The 25,132-nt window shown below is 37.0% G+C and overlaps 1 protein-coding gene across 2 annotated transcripts; it reads left to right on the top strand.

Annotated features, from left to right (window-relative positions):
• Window positions 1–3,657: 3,657 nt before the first annotated feature.
• On the top strand, window positions 3,658–23,437 carry EIF3E (eukaryotic translation initiation factor 3E). Of its 2 annotated transcripts, XM_006837895.4 has the most exons (8): window positions 3,658–4,024; window positions 4,373–4,527; window positions 10,900–11,127; window positions 11,218–11,339; window positions 11,663–11,882; window positions 13,961–14,103; window positions 22,684–22,821; window positions 22,954–23,437. In XM_006837895.4, exons 1-8 carry the CDS (start codon window positions 3,817–3,819, stop codon window positions 23,054–23,056), a joined length of 1,317 nt encoding a protein of 438 aa, XP_006837958.1. In that variant the 5' UTR covers window positions 3,658–3,816; the 3' UTR covers window positions 23,057–23,437. The 2 variants fall into 2 exon arrangements, with proteins under 2 accessions (XP_006837958.1, XP_020519476.2); XM_020663817.2 differs by lacking the exons at window positions 3,658–4,024; window positions 4,373–4,527 and adding an exon at window positions 10,064–10,208.
• Window positions 23,438–25,132: the final 1,695 nt, after the last annotated feature.

Raw genomic sequence — 25,132 nt, 5'->3', positions numbered from 1 at the left:
TCAATATGGGATTTCAATTTTATTTACTTTAATTTCATTTTCAGGAAATTCTCTTGGGTGTTGAGTATACACCCATGTTTAAGGGGAAACTCTACCTATATATTGAAAATTGCAAGAGGTTAGCAAAGGTTGGTTGGAAATGAATTGCAACGAGGCAAACTTAGGAGAGTGAAAGAGAGACTTTTCTGAGCTTCATTGAAAATCTTTTACCTTTGAATGAGGAGAGGGAATTTTTGTTTATTAGAAATACATATATCCATACTCCTTGTCCTCATACTCCCTACTCCCATACTATTCTAACCCCCTACTCCATACTCCCCTACACTCTAGCCCATTGCTCTCTCATTACCCTAGCTGCCTCTCTCTCTATCTTAGTTGCCTCTCTCTCACACTACCCTAGCCGCCCCTCTCTCTCACACCTATCTTGGTGCTAGTCTCTCCCCTTCTTTCACTTTCCACCCTTATCTCACTCCCTATTTAGCCCCCACTCTCTAAGGAGACTTATTCTTGGGTTAAAACATCAGGGTAAGACCCTATGATCACCCTTAACCCATATGCAGGTACTTAGGCCTAGTTCCTAGTACCTTGTTTTCTCGTCTCTGGTATTGCTTCCTAGAGGAGGTGACGCTAGAAGGCTCATGGATTTTATTGAGTGGTTCTACCAAACCTTAACCCATCTAACCTAAATTCAACCCCAACCCCTAGCCCTCAACCAAGTCTAGCCTACCAAAACCTTAACCCAGCTATCCTAAGCTCATCCCTATCCCTCAACCAAGCCTAGCTTACCAAATCTTGACCCACCAATTCTAGCCTACCAAAACCTTAACCTATCTAACCTAAGCTCATCCCTATCCCTCAACCATGCCTAACTTAGTAAACCTTGAATCACCAAGTCTACCCTACCAAAGCGTTTACCCATCCAACCTAGACTCATCCCTAACCCAATCAAACTTCTCACACATGCACATGTCTTTCTAAGCCTAAGAGACGAGCCTAGGGGTCCACATGACTTGAACCATCTGAGTGCGCACAACTGAGCAAAGGCGGTGAATAAGTTGACTAGAAACCAAGTTGAATTAAGGCCCGGGGTCTTTTTGCATGCTACAAGGCACCGGGATCTAGGACGACAAGCTTGCCTGGGTGTATCTGACCCAACATCACGAGGTAAGCCTTATCTCGAATCTTTCTTTTGTTGGTTTGAACGGCACACATCCCACCGCCTAACCCTTATCCTAGTGGGCATTAGGGTCACCCTCATGTGCACACATGCATGCACTCTAAGGGGACGACACATGTTTTTTTCTCTTCTTCGAAACAAGAAAAGGAAGAACTTGTGGTTCTAAGAAGAACGCCAAGAGAAGGGTGTGACCGAAAACTAGGGCCGACCAACTGTGTGAATGGTCATGATGAGGATTTTGCCTTTTAAGCCAACTAATCACACACAAGGTTTACACAGTCTCTTGGTTAACTACTTGAGCATATCCAACCTCATCACCCTGCTAACCCTTCTCAACTTTGCTTTACTAGTACCTTATGGTTTTAATACAGAGCAAGTATCTTAGGGTTTTAGTCCTCAAGTAGCCTAGCTCGTCAAGCCAAGTTTGAGTCTCGATATCAGTATTGCTGCCAACTTTGGTCCCTTTAGACCATACTCCCACTGGAATTCATTGTTCCACTACGGAAAAATTGGATACATACTCTCATAAGGCCTTTTAATGGTCACAAAACCCAAATCTCCACTTTGCTTTTGAAGGCTTTATAATCTCTCTTCTTCGCTCTCTCTCAGCTCCATATTATGATATGTTTGTGTTTGCGCTCCAATCTACGCAGATCTTTGGGCGAGATCAACTCAAAATCTTTGCATAACTAAGTTAATTTTATGAAAAAGTAGAAAAAATGTGGTTACTCAAATTATGGGCTCAGAAGCAGCACAAATGCATTTAGGTCTGATTCATTCTTGAGTCTACTGACAGCTCAACAAACTTAGGGGTCTTAAGCTCAGGTGTCTGTTGGTTGTTTGGAACTGATGGCATTGTTTGGGTATATGAGATGCAACTGATGTGGGCTGCACCGAATTAGGGGGCTGTGTGAGATGGTTGGAGCCGCATTAGGGGCCGACATAAGCGAAGAGGCATGGGCTCGGGCAACTGGAGCCTGACATGGAGTTGGCGTAAGCAAGGATGTCTGCGCCGGGAGGGCCGGAACTGATACGGGATTGGCATAGGGGGAGGTGCTTAGGCCGAGGGATAGTACTCATAGGTTTGAGAAGCGACTCGAACTGTAGGAGCCCAGGCTGTTAAGCTGGGGCTGGTGATTGGAAATGCACTACTGAGGCCTGGAGAAATCTCAAAAGCCACAAGAGAAGCACGTTCACTGTAAGCCAGTAAATGCATTAGGAGCGGGCAAAAAACACAAACTTGGTCTAGTCACATGGCCAGAATCTCGTTTTTTCACCGGAATTTTACAATGAGAGATGGAGCAGCCAAAACTTAGCTGGGATCCGTTGAACGAGCAACTAGTGGTGTCTTTTTATTTTTTATTTGAGAAAAAAACGAGCAGTTAAAAAAGGTAAATTGAGTGCAGGGGGTTAGAAGATATATTTTTTCAAAAAACGTGTGCGGCTAGAAAGTTTTTAAACCATGGGTCTTCGGGGAAATAGTTCACCAAAATGGGCTCATATTTTCCCTTAACTTTTAACTGAAGTGATGTAGTAAAAAAATACTATGATCCACATGAAATATAGAAGGTAGAAAGGGTGGCCAATTTTGGACTCATGGGGGTTCATTTGTACATTCCATTCTATCACCGTCTACTCTACTTGTAGACGATGTGAAGGGAGGTGCTTAGGCCGAGGGATAGTACTCATAGGTTTGAGAAGCGACTCGAACTGTAGGAGCCCAGGCTGTTAAGCTGGGGCTGGTGATTGGAAATGCACTACTGAGGCCTGGAGAAATCTCAAAAGCCACAAGAGAAGGACGATCACTGTAAGCCAGTAAATGCATTAGGAGCGGGCAAAAAACACAAACTTGGTCTAGTCACATGGCCAGAATCTCGATTTTTCACCGGAATTTTACAATGAGAGATGGAGCAGCCAAAACTTAGCTGGGATCCGTTGAACGAGCAACTAGTGGTGTCTTTTTATTTTTTATTTGGGAAAAAAACGAGCAGTTAAAAAAGGTAAATTGAGTGCAGGGGGTTAGAAGATATATTTTTTCAAAAAACGTGTGCGGCTAGTAAGTTTTTAAACCATGGGTCTTCGGGGAAATAGTTCACCAAAATGGGCTCATATTTTCCCTTAACTTTTAACTGAAGTGATGTAGTAAAAAAATACTATGATCCACATGAAATATAGAAGGTAGAAAGGGTGGCCAATTTTGGACTCATGGGGGTTCATTTGTACATTCCATTCTATCACCGTCTACTCTACTTGTAGACGATGTGAATCCCCGTGACCCCATATTTTATCACATGAATCAATCCAAAGATACTTTCTAAAAAAACAAGGAAATGCTGATATTATAGTACAAGAACGATACTCCGCAATATTAACCGTCGATTCAGATAAATTGCTGTGCATGTAGTGATTGTGTACCGACTAGCATACACATAAGCTGTACGTTAGAAACCCTAATTCTAACACATACAGCACTACGTTTCTGTAACAGCATCCTCTGATTCTCCCTCTCTGAAGCTCCGAGTGTTGCAGAAGCTCGAGACCCTAATTTTAACGCATAAGATAACCTCTAGAGAGAGAGGATAGCGTTTTCGAGAGGGTGAAGAGAGCAAGTGAGAGGAGAGAGAATAGCTGGTGCTACGATGTCTGAGTACGACCTTACTTCGAAGATTGCTCCCCATCTGGATCGCCACTTGGTTTTTCCCCTCCTCGAATTTCTCCAAGAAAGGCATCTATACGCAGATGAGGAGATACTCAAAGCAAAGATCGAGCTTCTCAATGAGACCAACATGGTCGATTATGCCATGGATATGCATAAAAACCTTTATCGCTCGGATGATGTTCCACAAGGTTACCTCCTTCTCTCTCTTTCTTAATTTTTATCATCTATTTTCGAGGTTTACGTTCCTCTCTGTGTACCTTTTATCTATTTCTCCCGACTCTCTCTCTCTCTCTCGTGTTTTCCCGGGTTAGTTTGCCCTCCTCTTTCTCTCTCTCTCTCTCCAATTTCTACCTTCTTTCTCGGTATGGGTTTTCCTTCTGGGGTTATCTTGTCCCTCTTCCATATGTTTTCTGCCATGTTTATCTTTGCGGCCATGTGCTCTCGCTGTCTCTCTCCCTCCTTTACTAGCGCTTCTTCTGTGAGTTTTAGAACATGGTTATTTAGTGTTTTCTTTGGTGTTTTGCTTGATGGAACAGAGATGATTGATAGGAGAGTTGAGGTGGTGGCACGGCTGAAATCATTGGAAGAGTCTGCTGCACCTCTTGTCTCTTTTCTGCAGAACCCTGCTCTTCTTCAGGAGCTTCGCCCTGATAAACAGTACAACCTTCAAATGCTAAATGATAGATTTCAGGTTTGCAACCTAAACTTTCTAGCGTAGGAATGGAATTTCATGGAAAGCTCTTCATTGCATGGGGGGTAGGACTAGCTCAGGGCTTGTCCGCTTCTCTTTCTGAAAGAATAGTCTTTTCCATGGATGATGTACTTCTTCTATATGTGTTCCATTCTTGAACAATGCCGGATCGATAGATAATTGTTGTTCTTCCTAATCTTTGATTGGTTTTCATAAACTGATCTGTTGGGTAAGCAATTAGTTGAGGACTTGTATGTGTTTTCTGAGCTGGTCACTGCTTTTGTAGCTTGAGTATGCAATAATGGCAAACTTCTGGCTGTTGACCATGGCTTTCTTCTCCAAGTCTTGTTTATGGAATCAATTTTTATTGTTAATTATTATAGAATCATGTGAAACTTTAGCCACAGAGGCTCGCACGAAAATTTACTATTTGGGCTTGGGATTTGTGCTTCTTTTCAATGCGAGATTCCTATAGGAAGTTCATCATCATTCCCAAATTGTCCAAAGCTTTCCATTAAGGTGTTATGCAAACCTGCTTCAAATTATTTTTAGAGAACCTCCACATGAAAACAAAAGAAAAAGATCTCCATTTCCATTGAGCAAGTGATAGGTTTGTGAGTTATAGTTGAATGGACAATATCAGTGAGATATTCGTATGGGGTTGTAATTTTTCTATGAGTTCATGAAGATACGCAAATCGTGTCATCTGTACTTAAATTTAGGGCCTCCTATGATGTTTTCGTTTGGCACCTGAAATTAAGGATTGTGTGCTGCCCTTCTTCCTGCATGTTTCCTTCACTTATGTATGGAAGGATACCTTTGTGGCACACATGTATTGCATGAAATCTCTTTGTAGGGTCTAGGTACCCTGCAAACCAATATTGTTCTTTCTCATATTGCAACTTGCATCAAAAGTTGCGATACATAGTTCATAATATTGTCTCCTAAACTCACCATCTCTTTTCCGGCCTTGGTTTCTTGCTCTACTTCCTGCTTCTTCTCTACCCTGTTGTTGTTTTCATTGGGGAACCTCATTTCAACGGAGAGCAGCATTCATTTTTCTGCCTCCTTAATGCTAGACATTTCTACATCCACTACCTTTAGATGCAAGGAAACAAATTTGCCAATACAAAATGTAATGTTAAAACTATTAATGTTCCATAATTATCAGACTTTTCCCCCTGTATGTTTTGACAATGGAAAGCATTTTGGAATTGTTGTTGACTATCTAAAAGTAAAGTGAGGTAGGGAGTAGGATTTATTAGTTGGTGGTCGTGCCTTTTTTTTCCTTTTGGGGTTAAGGAGTTTAAGTAAAGGTGGATAAGTCAGCAGAAAGTACAAAACCCCCATACATTCCTTGTTAAACCTAAGTTAGATTCGTATGTGAAATCCATGGGTCTCTTGCAGTACATATAGACAACTCAAAACACAAGAAATCGTCAAATTTTGTGTCTTGGGAAAATTCTTCTTCAAATGTGAGACATCTCTACTATTTAATGACATTCAATGAGTCTCCTATGATAATTGGTTCCCAGTACCTGTAGTTAGGATTCTCACTCCTTCAAGTACTGGACTTGCTGCACCCAAACAGTCTCAATGCATGCCAAAGGTCCTGCATCTCATTTTAATTAATATTATTTTTTTGACTAGGTAGCCTTGGTTTTGTTGGTACCATCTTGTTGTATTGCTGAACACAATGTATGATGTATACGGGTGGACTCCTTATATGATATAAAGAAGGATATGACTCATTCTCTTATGACTTAAGATGCTTTCATAGTCTTATTGCACACTCGTTCTTGCTCCTGTACAAGATCTATTGATAAATCTCATCTCTTATTTTTTTCTGTTTGATTTCTTGGTGAGTTTATATTGGCTTCCATATGCAATTCTGGATTTTCCAGAGTATTATGGGTGACCATATGGATGAGGGATGAGTAGCCTTCATATGCTAGGCGGTTCCTCTTGCCATATGCCCCAAATTATGTAGGTGTTGAGGCACATGAAAGGTTGAAGAATAGCTTATTGGTGTACTTTTTGAACCAATATATGAAAAGTTTTTGAATGTTTGGGTGATTGATATTCCTGGTATTGAATCTTTATTTGATTGCTTGCGGTATCTGTCTTGAGTAACAACACGTTAAAGAGGCATGATCTTGTTTCTTTAAATCCATTTTGCTTTGGGAGCACCAATTGCAACATAGGACATCTAAATTTGGATTATATCATTAGTGGTTAGTCTTTTTAGAAAGCCACCGTGGTGAACCATGGTGCCCATGGATTTGTTGTTTTCTCCGATATTGTCTCAAGTATTTGGTTCTTGCACCTTGCTCTTAAATAAATTCATGTACACATTTTAAGATGATCTCTTCACAATTTCGGATACCCAAGTAAGAGTATTCTCTCTCCCTTCCTATAGGATGAATCTACCAATATTAAATGCTATTAATTTCCTTATTTTCCCACTTGTAGGTGGTGGAAATACTATGAGTTTCTATTGAGGAAGTTTGAAATGATAACTTGGAGTTTATGTGCACTGCCAAACCTTTTGGGACCAAGATTACCTCTGGAGCACTATCTTAACTTTTTCTTGACACATGGGGGTGGTGGACTTCGGCCCACTTATACATAAGTGTTTTTTTTTTTTCAATTTGAAGGTTACAAAGAAATGGAATACATCTTGTTGCACCAGCACATGAAATACTGAAGCATATTGATCTTGACAACTGAGGTGGTGGAATTCAATCTTATTGTTGTTGCTACTGCTGTATGTTGCTACTTCTATTATTATTACAAGAAGAAGAAGAAGAAGAAGACGAAGAACAAGAAGTAATAATTACTGCGGCTGGTGCTACTGCTATTACTGTTACGATTATTGATAGTAGTAGTAGTGTTAATGTAATAAGAATGTTATTATTATAAAGATTATTATTAAGAGAGCAGGTGATAGGCTCCTATTAATTAAACTTGTATTAGGGGAGAAATAACTAATGTAATTAGTGCTTATGCACTAAAGGATAGAATTAAAAGACAATTTTGGGAAGTCATGGATGGACCAGTCCAAGGAATACCAAATGGAGAGAGGATGTTTTTAGGAGGGGACTTAAATGATTGTGTAAGAAAAGATAATCAAGGATGTGAAATGGTACATGGAGGATATAGATTTGGGAAAGAAATGAGATGGGTGATGCCATTCTTGATTTTGCTATGGCTTACGACCTAGCAATAGCAAACGCCTACTTGAATTAGTTCGATGAATATTTACTAACTTACAAATGTGCGTCATATAAAAGCCAGATAGACTTTCTTCTAGTGAAGAAGGTAGAACGGCCATCATGTAAAGCTGTAAGATTATCCTAAGAGAGAGTTTGACCGCGCAACACATGTTCATGGTTATAGATGTTTGCATAAAGAGATCCAAGAGGAGCAAGATTAATAGGTGTTCAAGAACAAGGTGGTAGAATTTAAAAGGGAGAAAATAGTCTTTTTTAGGAATAAATTGATAAAAGGAGGAAATTGGAATTCCGAGGAAGAAGTTAATGTTATATCGAATGAGATGGCTGATTGTATTAAGAAAATCGCAAAAGAAGTTTTAGGAGAATCTTGAGGGGAATGACATTCAGGGCAGGTAAGGAAACTTGGTGGTCGAGGGATGATGTTCAAAAGGCTATCAGAGAAAAAAAATAATGTTACATAGCATGGTAATAGAATAGAAATGATCAAAACTTAGAAGAATATAAAAATACCAAGAAGTATGCTAAGAAAATAGTAAGTGAGGCTAAGCTTAAGGCATATGATAATCTATAAAATGAATTGGGGACAAGATAAGGTGGAAAAGATGTCGATGAGTTACTATATCCATTTGCATGAAAACTGTACAATCTTGATGAATTCGACTAACTTGGAAACTCTATCATAACTTACCGAGTTCGATAAAACTTCCGAAATATGGGGGATTGAAAATGCAGCCCCCTTTTCTCTTTATTCTTCATCATAGAAGCAACAATTTGAGCTCAAATTTTGGGGCTATGCTCGTTTTTGCACGACCTATCAATAGATAGATCAGATTTGAGCAAAAAATATTAGATCTTATAGATTTTAGAGATCAAAAACTTTGAATTGGGTTTTGGCGGAATTTGAACAGTTGCAATTTCTTTGCAACTGTTGGTTTGGACGAAAAATCGTTTCCTAAGCCAATTTTTGGGTTTATCAATTCACAGGCTTGTTTCTCTAAAAAGAAAAAAGAATACCTAAAACTCTCAGATTTTCAAAATTTTTATTTCTGATGTACCGTGCCCTAAAGTTTCAATAGCTCAGATCAACTAGATCTAATTCGAATCTTAATTATGGTATGGGGATTTTGATTTTGGGTGCTTGAAGACCCTTTAATGAGGATTGGGTCATTCCGATGAGTGCAAAGATTGGAGGGTCAGGCTTGAAAGTTTGTGTAACTTTCTTTTTTTATTTCATTGTTAATATAATTGATTTTATTTCTGATTTATATTACTCAATCTAGTAATATTTCAATTATTATTGTATTTTTGTTTCATTCTATCAAAAATTTATAAGATTAATTTTTTGCTTCTTTTTCAAATTGTGTGTAATACCCGAGAGACTTTTGTGAAAAACGATAATGTTATAAAACTTGACAATGTAATAGAAATGATCAAAACTTAGAAGAATATAAAAATGCTAAGAAAAACACTAAACCAATAGTAAGGCTAAACTTAAGGCATATGATAATTTATAAAGTAAATTGGGTACAAGAAAATGGTGAAAAAGATATCTTCAAATTAGTCAAAATGAGAGAGAAAAAGTGTAGAGATTTCAACCATATTAAATGCATTAAGAGTGAGGATTAGAGGGTCTTGGTGAAGGATGAAGTGGTCAACAAAAGGTGGAGAGTTTATTTTCAAAAATTATTAAATGACGAATACAATGTGAACGCAACCGTGGAAGGAACCATTGGCATAAATTAGGGCAGAGGTTATAAATACATTTGTAAGATTAGGATTTCGGAATTGAAAGAAGAGTATGAAGACAGGAAAGGCTCGAGGACCATATGGTATCACAATAGAGGTTTAGAAGTGCATGGGGGAGATCGGCATTGACTGGCTGACCAAGTTGTTCAACAAGGTGGTGAAAAAAAAAAAATGCCAGATGAATTGAGGAAAAGTACTGTGGTACTTATTTACAAGAACAAAGGAGACGTACAAAATTGTGTGAACTATCGAAGTATCAAAGCCACACTATGAAGCTGTGGGAGAGAGTGATTAAGCAACTGCTAAGGCATGAAATGAGTGTATCAGAAAACCAATTCAGTTTTATGCTAGGGAGCTCAACAATCAAGGCTATTTTCCTACTTAGGCAACTGATTGATAAGTTTAGGGCAAAGGGAAGAGATATCCACGTGAATTTCAATGAATACAAGCCAATGACATCAATTTCTTATCACGTTTTATATAAGCATATAATCTATGTAGTTCATTCATTTTTTTTTTTTTTTTGACAATTTTGTTTGTATTTTTCAGGATTTTTTCTGGCTTTTTTCAGCTAACTCTGAGCTGACTCGGTTGGTCAACTTGAGATGCGTTGAGCTGATTCTCACAAGCCCCGTTCCTCCTCTGAGTCAAGTTTGCCAAACTTGCCGACAACTATACATTCTTTTCTCTTTAATGCGAGTTTGTGCTTCTTCAATACCTTTACCGAGCTAGAGTTTTATTCTTTACCCATTCGATATTAAAGGATCAAGTACTATCTAATCTAACTATCAGAAAAGCAAATAATAGAGATCTCTAATTACTTGACCAAATTTCCCTATTGTATTTGCATTTAGTAAATGGTCACAGATTCTGTAGCCTCCTTGAATGGAAGAAAAGTTTGTAAGGTAAAAACAATTATTTGGGAAAGGATTACTTCTGCAATTTTATTTTTGAAAGCTAGCTGAGGGAAAGTAGTGACCTTGGACGGGGACTCCATTCTCTAAATTTAGAGAAAGGAGGTAAGGCATCAGTGTAAAGTCTGAGATATGTAGATCTAATGGAGTATATCCGAGAATCCTCAGCCTTTGAATAGATATTTTCGTTACGGAGTCTTTATGGAGTCTATGTGTCTATAGTACTTAAATTCAGTTTGTAACTACCTTGTGTTTCTTGAAATGATTCTACTCTCTTTGCCTTCAGTGTCTTTGGAAATCTGCACTGGGGGGTGCATTTATTCTTCTTCTTTCCTTTTATAATAACCAATGTTTCCTAAGCTATTTTTATCCATAATTCATATTCCTATTTAGCATTTACCATGCTCCTTTCCATGTGTTTTAATGATTCATGATCACTTGACTTATGAAACTCATGCTTTGGCTGCTATGAACAGATTGGTCCAGACCAGATAGAGGCTTTATACCAGTATGCAAAGTTCCAATTTGAGTGTGGAAATTACTCTGCTGCGGCGGATTTTTTGTACCAGTATCGAGCTTTATGCACAAACAGTGATAGGAGCTTGAGTGCTCTATGGGGAAAGCTGGCTGCCGAGATACTGATGCAGAGCTGGGAAATTGCTCTTGAAGAACTTAATCGATTGAAAGAGATAATTGATTCGAAGGTTGTTCATTGACGGTTATTTCTTGTTCACATGGTTTTAGTCTTGTTGTCATATGCAAGCTGTTTGTTAATTTAATTGTTTATGTTTCAGAATTTTGCGTCACCGCTGAATCAATTGCAGAACAGAATTTGGTTAATGCATTGGAGCCTTTTCATTTTCTTTAATCATGAAAATGGTCGAAATGGAATCATTGATCTTTTTTTTCAAGACAGGTTTGTAGCTTTGTACTCCTGCTTGCCCATCTCCTTTTTAAACTTGTGCAAAATCTAAAGTCCGTCCTTTTGAGCCCTTAATGTGTGATATTGATTACAAATGCGCTTTGTACTCTTGCTTGCCCATCTCCTTTTTAAACTTGTGCAAAATCTTAAGTTTGTCCTTTTGAGCCCTTAATTTGTGTGATATTGATTATAAATGCCAACGTTTGGTATAATTTTAATGCATGAATTTACGGCCTTATGTTGAATAAATGTGGTTATTTTATGATGAAATGCTTTTGAGGTGTACTTTGTAAAAAACCAAAATCTATATTTTGCAGATATTTGAATGCCATTCAAACAAATGCACACCATCTTCTCCGTTATGTTGCCACTGCTGTAATTGTTAACAAAAGGAAAAGACATATGCTGAAAGAATTGATCAAAGTTATTCAGCAAGAGCAATACACTTATAAAGATCCCATCACTGAATTTTTGGAATGCTTGTACATCAACTATGATTTCGAGGGTGCGCAACAAAAGCTCAGAGAATGTGAGGATGTAAGTTATCGCTTCCTGACCCTGAAGGAAGTTTGTAGTTGCGGTTTTGTGGATTATGTGAATGTTTTTATTCATCTGTCTTGGCTTCAAATAATAACCTTGATTTTTGGTGTATGATGTTATTTCTGTATGGTAGCGCTGTATTTTCATGTTGAAAATGTAGAGGATTATTGACTTTCTGAAGGCAGCTTACTAGTAGAAGTTTTCTTTTTAATTCATCTATGGGGGTATTGCCAAAGATTACACAGGTCACCTGGATACCACTGATGTAACTTGGGCTAAAAATAAACTCTTCTAGTTGGCTTTATGTCCTTGTTGTTAGTTATATGAAATCCTGTATATCAGAGAGGAAAGTGCCTGCTCTTATATGTTAGGTTCAGAAAAATGTGCTAATCCTTGAAGTGTAGTTGGTTTTTGTGTAGAAGTATTTTGATTTATTCGTGTTCTTAAGATACATTTTCGTAGGGAACTAACGATAAATATTTGGGAAGTTCAAGATTTTGGTAATTCCTTTAATAGATCAGAGTTTTGTTGAGTCTCTGAAACATTATCATTAACTTTTTTTTGTTTATATATGTTAAAGTGTACCTTTTGGCAATTAGGGGTGCATTGGGTGTACAAACGCCTTGGATCTTGGTGAGCGGGGCAAATGATGTGATCAATACTACTTACTCTGTTGGGATTTCCTCTCCTTGTAAATGTCTAGGACGTGAAGGCCTTAGTGTGTATTTTGGAGGCTGGTGGAAGCTGGGAAATGGAATGAAAACCTAACTTAGAGCACTAAGGGGTCATAATTGAAGAGTCTGTTCTGATACTGTATTGAATCAGGAATGGCATGCATAACAGATATGCCCGTATTGTTGTGGCTAGTGCTACCCTGGGTTTTGGGTTGAGGATGTTTTTTGCTTTACTTTGGCTTGTCTTTCATGTGCTCCTTTATTGTGCCCTCTGCTCATTCCTTCATATGTATCTGAATGGGATGATCTTTAAGAAGTTAAGAAGAAAAGAGGAGCCACTATAATAGTCGATTCATTTTCTAGACATTTTACTTTGGAAAAGGATTTCGTTGTCCCACAGGACCAAATTTTAGATTTGGTCTTGTGGGTCAAAGACCTCGTTAGGTGCATTTGATGTACTCTAAAACTCTTGAATCATCTCTGACTCTCTCTCTCTCTCTCTCTCTCTCTCTCTCTCTCCTCTCTCATATATTGTTGAAGATGAGTCAAATATGATATGAAAACTTTTAGATTAGAAGAAAACCCCTTGACGTGCATTACCTTTGTCTACGTAGAAACATCTCCCATCCTCCGCCGCCCCCCGTCCCCCCCCCCCCCCCCCCCCCCCCCCCCCCCCCCCCCCCCCCCCCCCCCGGCTTCTGAAAAAAAAAAGACAAAAAAAACACCCCTCCCCCCAAAAAAAAAAGTTAAACAACCCTGACAGGTGTTTTTGACTGGCAGACCACCATTTATTGACTACTTCATTTTAGTAGTTTTATTTCCTTTGCTCTTATGCACCATGCTGAAATCCTCTGTTATTATTAGTTGTTAAAAACTCTGCAGGCCTCGATTTCAAAGTTGAAAATTTTCGGTTTCATAAATAAAAATGTTTTCCTATTTTCAAGAAATATCATGAGCTTGGGAGGTTTAACTATCTGTGCTTGTCATTCTTGGGGGTAGCTATGGTTGTGATGAACTTGGATTCATTAGTTAATCAATAGATGTTACTTTCACTAAAATTGTTCTGTAAACACGCACGTGGCATAAAGTCACAGTGATTATTTGGTTATTTACAAAAATATTCATGACTTGCATTTTCTATTTTATGTTAATTATCGATTTGCATGTCTTATTGTTATTTTTGAACTGACCATTTTGATGACATTAAGAAAGTAATATTGTGTGGATGATGTTAATGGAAATGGCAACATTGATAGCATAAGTTATTGTGAAGGTCTTTTTCTTTAATTAGATTGTGAAGGTGATTTTAGTTGAGCGGTAAAAAGCTTCGTACTGCCTGTTATGTGTGATTTATGTTTGAGGGAGCTTTGCATGATGGACCTGATAAAATTTATTATGCAGGTAATCTTGAATGATCCTTTCCTTGGAAAGCAAGTTCAAGAGGCCAACTTTGTGACTGTTCCTTTAAGGGATGAGTTCCTTGAGAATGCTCGTCTTTTTATCTTTGAGACCTACTGCCGCATACATCAGTGCATTGATATTAGGTAAATACTGGTAATCTTTTTATTATTATTTTTTAGTTTTGCCTCTCATGTATTCTTGTACTTCACAGTTATAATCTAGTTATACTTTTAAGAATATTCCATGCTCTTATATGGATTATTGATGGTATTGAATTAGGGATGTTTTACTTTATAGTGTTGAATTTGGTAGTTTCTGGTGACATTTAAAGAGAAATTCAACCATTTGAGTTTCTGATGCCTCCGTGGTGAAAAATTCTCTAAATTTTTGTTGCCTTGCGTTCTTCATGCTAGTGCTTCTGGTTGCCATGTCAAATACTTCAGGTGACACTTCATGGCATTCATTTTTTGTAATATCATATGATAATTCATGCAATCAGTAGCCTGAGGGCCCTGAACCATTGGATTGGATTAGTTGTTGAACAAGATGCAGAGCTTCATCGGTGTTGCCCTCAAATATCATCTCCACCTGAGAAATAGTCATATTTAGTACCACCACCTACCTTAAGACAAAGGTGTCAAACTAGGGTTTTTAACTGGTAAGAGGGCTAACTATCGCCTATCGCCGTCTTTCCTCTTGCTCGATATACATATTCCCTGGCTAAAAGACAAGAAAAATAACTTTTTGGTTGCGCAAGTGGAGACATTTGTATTTTGTACACCTTCTATTGGTATTTGGAATTGATTGTAGCTTGCTGCTTACATTGCTCATTGATTTCCTTTTAAGGGCTTGTTTGGGTTGGAGGAATTGTTCCACGCATTCCTAAAGTCCATCCACTTCCCCATTTTTAAAAAGACCAGAGCAGGTTGGCCGATCCAAAAGATCGGACTGCTGACTGGTGGCTTGTCCAATCAAGTTCCCCAGTGTTATCATGATTCATGACCATAGCGGAGTCATTGGTCCAACAGATTAGACTACTGACTGTTGGTTTGTCTATTCTCGTCCAAAGCAAAAAGGGCCTCAGTAGAAAAGCAGCCAAAACTAATATTTGCTCATTTTTTGTTGGTTAGTAGGCTATCTTTGATTGATTAGACTAGCTAAGCAAGGTTGAGCCTAATATATTTGATACTTTTAAGCTATTCCTACTATTTTTTCTTTATTTTTTTAAAATCTTATTTTAATTAGTTCGATTAGCGGTTAGACCAGTTTTAACTAAACCAGACCCCCAATCAGTCTAGTGGCCAGTCCGATTATGATCACATTGATTTTCCCTTTCTTTTGGTTTTCTTCGGAGTCCTTCATTGTATGAATATCGGTTTTTCTCGGTTGAGGAAAGATACACAAACTTTCACAAGTCCAAAATCCTTCTTGGAACCCTTTTGTTTTTGGGGTTTCTTAGATTTTGAAAGAGATGAAGGAATCTAACTATTGGGGGCCTTGCGTGCCCTTCCCTTCACCCCCTCACTCTCTTGTCCCACTTACTCTCTCTCCCTCTCCCTTCAGTTTCTTCAAACTCTCTCTTGACCTCTTCTCTCTTTCTAGACCCCCACCTCTTGAATGTGATGTTCCCATCTACAAGACTTTACAAGACTGAGTGGATCTACAGGCTTTGAGAGTCCTCAACCTCTCAAATTCTAGTAATGGTTAACTAGGCCAAGTGATACTCTTCAATCCTAAATTCTGGCCATACTTCATATCCATTTCCATGTCACAAGTTCCTTCACTACTTTACATGCTCTGAAAACTTAACGTGAAGGTCAAAGGCAACAGGTTTGGCACAGTGGTTTAAAAAACGGATCGGTGCCCTGGATCGGGCACCCCAAGAACTCATCTGGATCGGTGAATCGGCGATCCGGATCGGGAATCTGCTGAATCGGTGGTATTTAGTCTTAAAAAAAATCCAAAAAAATTATTAAAATTCATTATAAAAGTTGTTTTTTAGGAATCCAATAAAAAATGGGGGTACTTCATTAAGAACTTTCATTTTTTTGCATCAATATGCGAATATAGAGATGTTTTTTCCCTGCATGAACTAATGTTAACCATTAAATTTACATCACACAAAAGGATAAGCATAGAATTATCATGGATGAAGTATATCATCACACATGGATTACAATAAAAAATAGATTAAATCGATGAAAAAATGGCCACCAAAATCTCGAATTGGCAAAAAACCCTAATCCACTAAAAAAACCCAAATTATTACAACCTAACTAACTATAATCCAAAATTATTACAACTTAATTAATTATAATATTATATATTTAAATTGAAATTGTTGGTTTGCGTTTTATAATTATTTTACTATACAAATAATAACAAAAATATCTTATAATATCATCTAATTTAAAATATATTATTGACAATTGTAAGAAAAAATAGTACATTGCATAATTTATAATGCAATTTTTTTTGCAAAAATCTAGTTTTTTAGGTTTCTAGAATAAATTTTTGGAAAAGATTGTTAGTAGAGAGAGAGAGATAGATATTTCAAATAGCCTTAGTGTATGAACCCTATCTTTAAATTAGTATTCCTAAATTTATGTTAAAGACCACCATGTTATAAAAATAAAAAATTATAATTAGACCATTTATTCTTAAGTAGAACAAAATAATCTAACAATAGGCATTCATATATGAGAGAGAAAAAAAGAGCTAACATGCTTCAGGCCTATATATAGTATTACCTTTATATATCTAATTTAAGCTTACGATAATCGCAGCTCAAATGCGTGTTTGAAAAACATGATACTTGTTAACTTTTATTTATTTTTTGACAAGTAATACTTGTTGTATTACCTTTTCTTTTTTTTTTGACAAGAAAAATAGGAATATGGTGTTGCCTAGGTACCTTGTATCTTATTTTTTTGACAAAAAGAATTTGTTTTTGACAAGAAAAATAAGAAGATGGTACCTTTTGTTTTATTTTATTTTTTGATAAAAAAAATTTATTTTTGACAAGAACAATAAGAAGATGGTACGTTTTAAATTTTTTTTTTAAAAAAGAATGCTGCTCGAGAGAATTCGAACTAGAGACCTCTACCATCAAAGACGGACATGATAACCACTACGTCACAACGCCACTTAACATGTTAGCTTTCATAATAAAAGCATATATTACCTTTTCAAACTGGCGGTGGGAATTGTCCCACATCGAAAATTCAAGAACCATTAACGGGTATAAAAGACTTGAGGACGCTCACATCAATAACAAAAGCATTAGGCATGGGGCCTCTTGATGGTCGTGGTGACTAGCAACAATAGAATAACTTCCGTTTCGAAAACAATATCTCAATTACCCTCGAGCGGTTCGGCGGTTTACTATTGAGATTCGGGCGGACTCGCCGGCTTTCCGGTAGAACCGAGCGATTTACTGTAGAGACTCGGACAGACTCGCCGGTTCTTCTCTAGAATCAGACGATACAATGAATTTTACTGGAATCGACACGGGGTGACCGATTCCTGTGACGACTCGCCCGAGTCCGTGCTGACTCGATGATTTTTAAATCACTTGTTTGGCAGCCATGACACTTTGAAACATGAACCTAACTTTGAAATCTACAGTTATTGTGATCTCCCAACTTAGTTGGTAATTTTATGTAGGACAAGATGCCCTTTAGTTTTGAAATTTTCTTATTAAATTTTAGGGATATATTTTTGGATTTTTTTTAGTATTTTCTTTTCTTTTAAGTTTTTTTTATTTTTTTTATTTTTTAGGATTTTATTTGTTTAGAACAGTAGATAGAGTGCTTATGGAATTATTTGTTTCATCAAGGGTAAAAATATCATTATGAATTAATTGGAATTAAGGCTTCTATTTCAATTAGAATTAGGATTTATTGGGTTCTAAGTCTTTTATTATAAATATAGGGGTTTTACTAGGATTCAGAGTTGAATTTTGGGATGTTATTTCTAGTTTAACAAGTGTAGAGCTATTGAAACCTGGCTTTTTTGGCTTCCTCTTTGATTGTCCAATCAATAGATTAGTTGGTTTTCTTCCATGGGAAATTCTTTCTACATTAGTTAGTATAACAACAAAGCTAATCCCTTTCAAAAACTGCCGACAGTTTAAAAAATTGCTAACCCACTATTAGCAGTTAACGTTCAAAAAAATAAAAAACAAACTCCTTCCCAAAGCACCCAAGGATATGCTGCTAGTTTGCAGGATGGCTGCTAGAGGAGGCTGAGTTCGTGATCATGCTAGTGCGAAAGTTACATTGGAGGAATTCAATGATCTCAAGAGGAGAATTAATAAGTTGGTGTATGAGATATGTCAACAGCCTTCAAATTGAAAGTGGTTTGAGGAGTTGGTGAAACAAGGTGTATGCAGAAGCCACACTGAACGATATTTGTTCGTTCATGACATTGGCAGATCTAAATCCAATCACAATAGTGGGTTAGGTTCAGTGGATAATTTAACAAACAACTAGGGGAAATGTAATCTTGTTGCTTCTAAAAAAGTTTGGGTTTGTGTTCATGAGGAGACTGACCGGGGAGAGCCTTTATTTTCATCGAGTTGTTTCCAAAATCAGCAGGTTGTAGGTTGGTTTTTGCCACCAATCTTTGACACATGCGCAGATAAAGAACAAGATCTTGTAGGAGTTTCGATCTATGATGATGAACAAGATTTCGTGGTTCAATGAATTTTTGAAGAAGATAAAGATTTGACTCCCAGGACATTCAATAGGTGAAGTTGTTGGTTTGACCAACAAATCTAGTACTCATCTCGAAGATGCACCCTTGGTTTGTTCTAGGATTGAGCTAAGGCAATTTTGGCCGGTTTATGTGGCTAAATTGAGGGAAATCCAACAAGTTTGTGATTGAACAAACTCTATCGACTTAGATTGCCCCATTTGTCAAGGTTTTCTCAAAAAGGTTTATGTGCATGTTTGCTGATTTAAAAGCCCTAGTCTCAATGTGCTATCATTGTGTTTTGATTGGGCCAATAACCCATAGGTCCAAGGACCCTTTTCAAAAAAAAAAACAAAAGCTACGGGTCCAAGGATTTAAAGCATAGTGTTCGGGTTGAAGGAGGTTGTGGGACTAGCGCACCATGCATCTTTGCACACTTAAGAACATGAGGACTAGTTTTTAGCGACCAAGGGGACTAGCGCAAGATTCATCTTATCCACACTATGAAGCTCTGGGAGAGAGTGATTGAGCAACGATTAAGGCATGAAACGAGTGTAGTAGAAAACCAATTCGGTTTAGGTTGGGGAGGTCAACAATGGAGGCTATTTTCCTACTTAGGCAATGGATTGAGACGTTAGATCGAAGGAAAAAGACCTCTGCGTAGTCTTTAATGATCTAGAGAAAGCTTATGATAGAATACCTCGAGATTTGATTTAGCGGGTGTTAGAAAAGAAAGGAGTCTCCATTTGAAAAGAGATGTACGAGAGAGCGTTGATTAGTGTGCGAATGCGAACAACTAGTGGAGAGACGAGTGAGTTTTCAGTAACAATAGGTCTACATTAAGGATCAACATTGAGTTCGTAACTCTATGGGCAACTTAACTAGGCACCTACAACATGAGGTACTGTAGTGTATATTGTTCGCAGACGACATAGTTTTGATCAATGAGACTCGAAGCGGCATCAGTACAAAGTCGTACAAAAACAAAGTATATGGAATGTAAGTTTAGTAATAATAGGAGTAGAGATGATGAAGTAGTTAAGACTAATACCCAAGAAGTGCCAATAAGAGTGCATTTTCAATATCTTTGGTCGATAATCCAGGAATATGGGAGAGATTAAAGAAGATGTCACACATAGAATTAGAGCTTGATGAGCAAAGCGGAGATGTGCAACCGGAGTTTTATGTGATCGTTATATACCAATAATGTTGAACAGCAAATTCGATAGGACAGTTGTGAGACCAACTTTACTTTATGAGGCGGAGTGTTGGGCAGTCAAAAAACAATATACTCAGAATGAGTGTAGCTGAGATGATGATGTTGAGATGGGTGATTGGCAAAATAAGAAGGAATAGAATTTGGAATGAATACGTTTGGGAGAATTTAGGTGTGGTTCCAATAGGTGATAAGATGAGAGAAAATAGACTTAGGTGGGCTGGCTATGTGCAGTGCAGATCCAATACAACACTTGTTAGGAGGTGCGAGTTAGTTCAAGCGGAAGACTTAAAAAGAGCAAGGGGTAGGCCTAAAAAGACATGGTTGGAAGTAGTGAAAAAAAATGTGGGGACTTATGGCCTCGCTGAGGGTATAACATTTGATAAAGCATAATGACAAACCAAGATTCATGTACCCGACCCCAAATAATTGGGGAAAAGGCTTTGATGACGATGACGGTGACGGTGACGGTGACGGTGACGATTACTAATTTTAGGGATATTATTTGAATGTTTTTAGGATTACTTTTTGGGTTTTAAGCGTTTTTTAGAGTTATTTAAAAATATATGGAGTGCTTATGAAATTATTTGTTTTATTGGGGGTAAAAATGTCATTACAAATTTTATTTTTAGCCTCTATTCTAATTAGAATTAGGATTTCTTGGGCTTTAATTATTTTATTATAAATAGGGGTTCTATTAGGATTTTTCTTTCAGAAGATGAATTTTGAAATCTTATTTCTAGTCTAAACCAATGCAAAGCCACTAAAGCCTGGCTTATAGGCTTCCTCTTTATTTTTCCAATCAATAGATTATTTGATTTTCTTCCTTGTGAAATTCTTTCTACATTATGGTTCCATTCTAAAATCTCTTCCGGCGCTCCGGTAAAGGGATCGTCAAGGGAGTTCAAGTTTTAATATTGGGATCTTGATCCCATTTTAGGGATCAAAATCCCAAAAGGTTGAAGATGATGCTATTTATTTTTTACAAAAAAGTAAATAATGTAGTTTTAAAATAGTTCTATTTCTTAAGATTACACAATTAAATTTAACTCCTCAGTGGAAATTGTAAAATTAAATAATGTAGTCTTAATTTCTTGCACGATCCCAAAATGTTTTAGTTAGGTCTCCGAAAGATTGAATCGAGATCCCTATAATATGCATTGTACTGATGATGGTCAATAGTGTAGTCTTAATTTCTTGCGCGATCCCAAAATATTGGGAGCGAGATGTCCAAAAGGTTGGGGATCAAGATCTCCAAAAGATTGGATTGAGATCCATGTAATATGCTTTGTACTGATGATGGTCCCTTCTATATTGATCTTGTAACATTTTTTGGTCCATTAATTGCTTCTAATCCCACCCGTCATTCCAAGAAATATACTGAAACCAGAAGTAGATAGCCCCCATGGTCATGGTGGTTTTGGTTGATCCAAGGCCTGATAATATCAAACCTTCAGTGTTGAAGAAACCTTACGAGAGAGCAGCAATGCCCTTGAACTGTAGGAAAGGATATGTGGTTTAGGTGTAATGGTTCTTGAAAATGTCAAAAAAAAAGCATTGGAATACCTTCAGGAGAGGAAATGAGGGTTTTGATCAACTGTATTTTTCTTCTCACTTGAATATTCTGAAGTTCATTCAGCAAAAAAAAAAAAAAAAAATTCTTAAGTTCAGTCAGTGCAGAGTTTTGAAAAGTGGGTCCTTTGAAGATAGACAGAGAGCTTTGTAAGCTCGATTTTGAAGGATTTAATGGTCACAGTTAGAGAGAAAATTGCTGATGAAGAGAAAACGGTTAAAGAGATAACTGCTAGTTAAGACGGAAGGGTTGGAGAAAGAGAGAACAGATTGGAAAGAGATGAGTGTAAAGACCGCATCTCAGGGATTTAGAGAGAGAGAGTGGGAGGGTCAATGAAGGGGTTGTAAGTGAGTTTCATGGATCTAGCGGGGTGAAAAACAGTTGTTTTTTATTTCTTTATTTGATGTTTCTATCAATTGAATTTGTGATTTTATTTCCACCAAACATTGGCGAATCTTTTCTTGGATTTGTGAGAAATTTATAGAAGTTCATCAAAATGTTGAGCAAGTTATTTGAAGTTTTGGATGAATGTGAAGCATTTATTTTGCAAGAAAATGTTTGACAAAATGCCCTTCAAAGATTTGGTTGAAATATCTTTGATTACCAATGGAAATCGACGAGCTTGTTGGAAATCCGTTCAATTTTTTAGTTAGTTTTCAAACAGGAGAAAAGAGAAATCTAAGTTTGAATCACTGATTTTCAAAATCCATGGATTTCAGTTTTCCTCCTACCTAAAGGGCCTTGAAGTGCATTTTTTTTATACCTATGACGGCCATCCCTTCTTCATATTTGGCACATGCTAGTTATTGGATTATATTATCCTTCTATGTCTCTCCTAATAAACAATAGTCTTATGATTTATGTTCTAATGCTTAATACACTTTAATAAAGTAGTGGGAATCAATAAATTTAATATAAAATAAATTTTGTATGGATGTTTCTTGCCTTGTTTGGTTTTTTGGATGGATAACCAGACACGCTGAACACTTGTTGGATACTAACATGCATACCGGTTTCCTGGTTTCGACACAACACTGGCGGTAGGCATAGTCAAATAAAGATGAATTTCATGCGAGGCGAGGACACATAGACATGTGAAGAGAAACATAGAAAAGACCTTTACTGCCCTTGACAAAGACCTTAGGGTCAAATGGAACAGGGAATGATTTTCACTTGCAAAAAGGTGAAAGATATGAAAGATATGATTTTAACTGATAACATCCGTATATACCATGACAGGATGCTGGCAGAAAAGCTGAATATGAGTGATGATGAGGCGGAGAGATGGATCGTAAATCTGGTTAGGAATGCAAAGCTTGATGCGAAGATTGATTCCAAATCTGGGACTGTGGTCATGAGTACCAACCATGTCAATGTGTATGTATTTAGTTTTGCACAACGTCAACCTGATCACTCTATTATTAATGCAATCCCTTATAATTTCTCTTATTGAGAGTGGATTTTGGCTTCCCATCTTTTTAATACTTATAATAAATAATTTGGTTGCAGGTATGAGCAAATAATAGAGAACACGAAACAATTATCGATGCGCACATATATGCTTGCAAAAAATGTGTTGGAGGCTGCCCCTGGGGCACCGGCCACTCGCTAAGATCTCTGTCATTGACGTTGCGTGAGTTATCTCACTGAAATTCTGATCAGCTACAAATTCTTTAATATTCTGAAGGGGTTCAGTGTTTTTGGTCTTCTAATCGGTACGAGGATTAGATTGTACCTTTTTTGGGTAGGTAGGCTCAAGAGTACATACGTCAAAAATTAATTTTGCGGCAAAAATGAAAACTGGGAGGAAGCAAATGTTGTGCAATGAGGACTCAAGAAAATTCAGGCTTTTATTATTATTCTTTGGGTTATGTGTAGAAGCCCATTTGCCAACAGTCTTTAATATCTACATTTTGGATGTATCCTTTTATACTTTTCATCTTGAATCTGATGCTGCCATCCATCCTATTACAGGATGGATTGGACTTTTAGAGATTGTTTCTCTTAGCAAACTTATTTGTGCACTTTGCGAACTAGAAGCAGCTTTGGTTCCTACAGAGCATCTTAAATAGCTACACTAATTTTTATCAGGGAATATACGTGCCTCTTTAAAGTCAACTTTTTACATATCCTACTTTCATTACTTTATGGTTACACTAATTTTTATCAGGGAATATACATGCTTCTTTGAAGTCAACTTTTTACATATCCTACTTTCAATAATTTTTGTATTGTACCTTAAATCTGAACATTATTTTTTCTTGTAGTTATACCCTTAATCAAAAGCTAATCAGTTTTGAGACAATTATTATTTTTTTCTCATAATTCTCTTTTTATCATTTTTTTTCTACCTCTCTCCACCTAGCATCTCTCTTTTTCTCTCATACTTGTTTCTCTTTCTCTATCCGCCTTCTTACTCTTTAACTTCCTTCACCCTTCTCTTTACCTTCCCTCACTCTCTTTCCCTCACTCGCTTTTTCCATTTTTTTTCTATGCACGTATGAACCGAAATTTTTTTTTGCAGTCCAGCGCAAAAAGGTGATGGATTATAAAAAAATTTCGGTCTGTCATGGAGTGTGCTGAACTGCACAAATTCTAGTAACTTCTCTCCTGCCTATAATGTAGTACACACCTTGTTGGACTGAAATTTTTTAGTGGTCCGGTATGTTTGTGTCGGATTGCAAAAAAAAATTTGGTCTGGCAAAGAGTGTGCCGGACCGTATAAAAAAAATAGAGAGAAAAAAAGTGAGAGAGGGTAGAGAGAGAAACAAGTGGAGAGAGAGAAAGAGAGGACAAGTCGGTGGAGAGGTAGAGAAAAAAAAAGATGAAAGGGGAAGAAAGAGAAAAAGGGTAATTTTGTTTCAAAGTTCATTGACTTTTTGATTTGGGGTAAATACAAAAAAAAATAGTGTTGGGTTTTAAAGTATAATACAAAAAATATTGGGAGTAGGATGTGTATAAAGTTGATTTTGGAGAGAAATTTACAATAAAAATTGGTGGCCATTTTAATTTTTTAAACTGTTCTAAATATAATTAGGAATTATATATTGTTACAAGGAACTCATATTTTATCGTAGCTATTAGATGACTCGAGAGACAGTGATATCGTGGCTACTAGATGACTCGAGAGACAGTGAAGCTTGAGAAATAAATTTTTTTTGAACTTCGATTCTAATCAATAATCTTTTATATTTAAAACGTGAGGAGGTTCGTGACTCGATGGTATTCAATAAATTCATCTTAGGCTTGGAGTTAGGTTTCGATGGACATTACTAAAGAAAAAGTTAAGTTTGGATGGAGGTTATAGGATTCATGGCTATGTGGTCATCAAGAAATTGGTTTGGAGCTTGAACATTAATTCTAATCTAATAAAGTGGGCAGCTTAAAAGCTTAGGTTTCCATGGAGAATAAAAAGGAAAAAGTTAAGTTTGGATGGAGCTTATAGGATTATGGCCACGCGGCCATCAAGAAATTGGTTTCGAACTTGAACACAAATTCTAATTTAAAAGCTTAGGTTAAGAATAGTAACTAAATTAAGTATAGCATATAAATATTTTTATGGCCCATTTGTTACATGATCCACCATCTAACAGTTTTACTAAAAATTTAAATTCTAGTTTTTTATTTTAAAATATTCATTTTAATTAGATATTCATCAATTTTAGATTAAATCTGCTACTAAGCATGT

This window comes from Amborella trichopoda, chromosome 7 (assembly GCF_054954075.1).
Source record: "Amborella trichopoda isolate Santa Cruz 75 chromosome 7, AtrichopodaSantaCruz75HAP2 v2.0, whole genome shotgun sequence".
NCBI lineage: Eukaryota > Viridiplantae > Streptophyta > Magnoliopsida > Amborellales > Amborellaceae > Amborella > Amborella trichopoda.
This window is presented reverse-complemented; position numbering and strand designations above follow the sequence as displayed.

Coding starts and splice junctions, on each gene's coding strand:
- EIF3E (XM_006837895.4), top strand. CDS start 3,817: ATGTCTGAGTACGACCTTACTTCGAAGATTGCTCCCCATCTGGATCGC. Junction 4,528..10,899: donor TGCTAAATGATAGATTTCAG/GTTTGCAACCTA, acceptor TGCTATGAACAG/ATTGGTCCAGACCAGATAGA. Junction 11,128..11,217: donor AAGAGATAATTGATTCGAAG/GTTGTTCATTGA, acceptor TTTATGTTTCAG/AATTTTGCGTCACCGCTGAA.